This window comes from Lipotes vexillifer, unplaced genomic scaffold, assembly GCF_000442215.2.
Source record: "Lipotes vexillifer unplaced genomic scaffold, Lipotes_vexillifer_v1.1 scaffold809, whole genome shotgun sequence".
NCBI classification, from domain to species: domain Eukaryota; kingdom Metazoa; phylum Chordata; class Mammalia; order Artiodactyla; family Lipotidae; genus Lipotes; species Lipotes vexillifer.
This window is the reverse complement of record NW_006788521.1, coordinates 2,358,860-2,361,791: the sequence shown is the minus strand read 5'-3', so window position 1 is coordinate 2,361,791 and position 2,932 is coordinate 2,358,860. Positions and strand designations below refer to the sequence as shown.

Sequence of the window (2,932 nt, the reverse complement as noted above, 5' to 3'; positions counted from 1 at the left end):
AGGGAAATCGTACTGACCAGCCACTGCCGCTCAGCTGGCTCTTTCCAACAAAGGCATGTTTAACACTTCTAGGAGAAAGTCGACAAAACTACAACTTCTCTACTCTTGGACTTCTCTAACTGGAGCATCCTAGGAAGACCAGTGTGAGTTAAGAGCAAGGCCCAACGCAAGACTACTAAAATATATATTTAACGGTACTTTTATGTAAGGTTCTTCTTTTTGGCAACACATCACTTTGAAGATCCTCTAGTAACTGGAGGAGCTATGAGTGTTTATTCCCTACTAGCACTCCTTAGGGAACTCACTTTAAAGGAGAGATTAAAAATGCAGTGTAATTTCTAGGCTGATGGATCATATAAATGGGGGCTTCTACAATGTGTAGAGAATACACTGGTTTAAACGACCCACCATTTCCCCTTAATTCTGCATATATTAATACACCTAGACAAATTCTTTCACCATTTTTTTCCAGGAGTGAAGACCTTACATTTGGCCCTCCTGAAATAATATATGTCTCAAATGGAAGGAAGCGGAAATAATGAGACGTTCCTGATAGGGAACGTGGACCCACGTGGACCTATGATGATTTCCCCGTAACCACCTGGATTTCTTCTCAAGAAGCGTACCTGGGGCAGTAAAGGAGATGTGCTGCCTTGCTGTCCCTGGGGGGTGCCTGGGAGCAGCACAGGCCTCCATCCTGCTGGTGCCAGGTGCTTACCTCCATGCTGTACCTCTCCACCGTCCTTCTCAGGGGGTCCACAGCCTGCCAGCAAATCAGGATGCACAGGTCAATCAGCAGCATGCCCCCGACGATCACGAGCAGTTTCTGGTCCTTGATGATCTGCAGAGAGGGCAGGGGCAGAAGGCACGTGAGAGAGCTTCCCAAACAGCAGCCGAGGGGCCAGGTCAGGCGGGTGACTGAATGGCATCACCCCCAGTTTGAAAATTTCCTCAGACTCCCCATCACCCACAGGATAAATCCAGCCAAGCTCCTTTGCTTGGCATTCAAGGCCTTTCATGAGCTTGGCTTGTATATGCCCCAAACACACACAGATACTTAGTTAAATTTGAGGACTCCCAGGTTCTGGCCCTGCTGTGATTTTCACCCCAGGCCTTTGTGGGTGCTGGCTCTTTTGTCTGGAACACTCTCTTCTTTCTATGTGGCAAATAATCCTTAGAGACCCAGATTCATTTCGCCTCCTCCACGAAGCCTCCCTAACTCCCACAGCAGAACTAACTACTCCCATAGCACTCTGTTCCCATACTTAATCATACTTAATAAGTTCAATACTTATACTTATGAATAGTAATAGTCGTAACTACAAGAAGGAGAATAAATACAAATGCTAACATTTAGTGAACACTTACACTGTGCCTACCTATAGGTTGATTGTTTTACATACAGCATCTCATACAAAGGCAAATACTATTATTATTCCCAATTTTCAGATAAAGAAACTGAGGCTAGTGCTGAGGGCCAAGTAACTTGCTCAGTGGAATATAGATACTAAGAGGTGAAGCCTAGATTCGAACCAAGCTCCTCCTCTCTCCAGAGTGCACACCCTCAACATTTACAGCACCTACCAGGCTCTACAGTGACCAGATGCTATATTAAGTTGTATACACATCTGCCCTCCTCAGTAAACTGGGGAACCCCTGACAAAAGGGAAGCCTGTTTCATTTATTTGTTTGCCCTCAGCACCTAGCAGGGCCTGGCATGCAGTCGATACTTAGAAGTTTGCCTGGTTGAATTGAGATGAAGGAATATATAAAGAAGAAATATAATTCCCATCCCACTTTGCAGCTTGGGGTATCTTTATTACACTGTGAAGGTCCCACCCCACTTTATGTCCGTTTGATGGGGATTGGCCTGGGGACATATGCTGTCTGGGGCAAAGCTAACCTGTATTTCACTCACTGCACGTTTATGTGTCCTCACCCCGCGCCCCAATGCCAAACAAAAGCTAATGTGATAAAGTAGTTCTAGAAAAGACTATAGAAAAATAAGCAAAACTGAAGCAGAAGCTTAAGAAATATCGCCAGGTCTGGCTTTTAATGATTAAAGCCATCCTTAAAGGAGAAATAGAAACTCAAGAGACTTCTCTGTGGCCAAACTGTGAAAAGAACAAGAAAGTACTGCTGAGTTACTGCCAAAGAGATCAAATCCACCAAGACCACTTTACCTGGGGGTGGGGCACTGGCAAAGCCCCCTCTGAGATTTTTCAGAAGCATTCAGTGAACCGCTGATAGCTTGTAGAAACCTGGTTTAACCCCTGCCCTCAGGGGAACCAGGCAGCTCCCTGTTAGCCTTGAGAAATTGGGCCAAAGGGAAGAAATGCCTGAGGAGCTGAGGACTTGGAGGACAGGCTGGAAGGGGCCTCCCTGCTTGATGCTCACCCAGGGCTGTTTGAGCCCCAGGTATTTGCACACACTGCACCTGACCCCTGGAAGTTCCTTCCCCCACCTTTCTGCTGGTGCCCTCCTACCCTGATTTCAAGATTGAGCCTGAGCAGCTGCTCCTCTGTGAATCCGGGCGTGCCCTGCATGGGGTCCATGCTGCAACTGTGTTCCTATCAGAACTGAGGCAGTGACCATCCAGTCTCCCCTCTGTGCCCTGGTGCCTTGTGCAGGGGCTGGCTCTCAAACTTTCTTGAGGAACGTGTGGAGAATGGATGAATGAGCTCTCAGGAAAAGGCCACGGGAAAGTGGTGCTGTTGAGCAAGTTCAAGGTCACTGTCTCCGGCCTAGGGCTCAGGTTCTACTTCCTGTAAGGCACCACCTTCCGCAGGTTCCTATCCTTTCCCAGACATTTGTAGGTGCTGGTTCTTTCGTCTGAAACACGCTGTTCTTTCTGTGAGAGGCTCTGTGTGGCTGCGTGTGCATGGGGTCGGTTGGGGGGGGGGGGGCTGGAAAAAGGGCTAGGTGGAGGGGG

At 47.9% G+C, this 2,932-nt stretch overlaps 1 protein-coding gene across 1 annotated transcript in view; it reads right to left on the bottom strand.

The window, feature by feature from the left end:
* GABBR2 (gamma-aminobutyric acid type B receptor subunit 2) overlaps nt 1–2,932 on the bottom strand; it is a 370,111-nt gene that overhangs the window by 53,264 nt on the left and 313,915 nt on the right. The window contains exon 13 of the mRNA XM_007461653.1: nt 719–841. Within this exon, the coding sequence (XP_007461715.1) occupies nt 719–841 (123 nt within the window). The remainder of the gene's footprint in view (nt 1–718; nt 842–2,932) is intronic.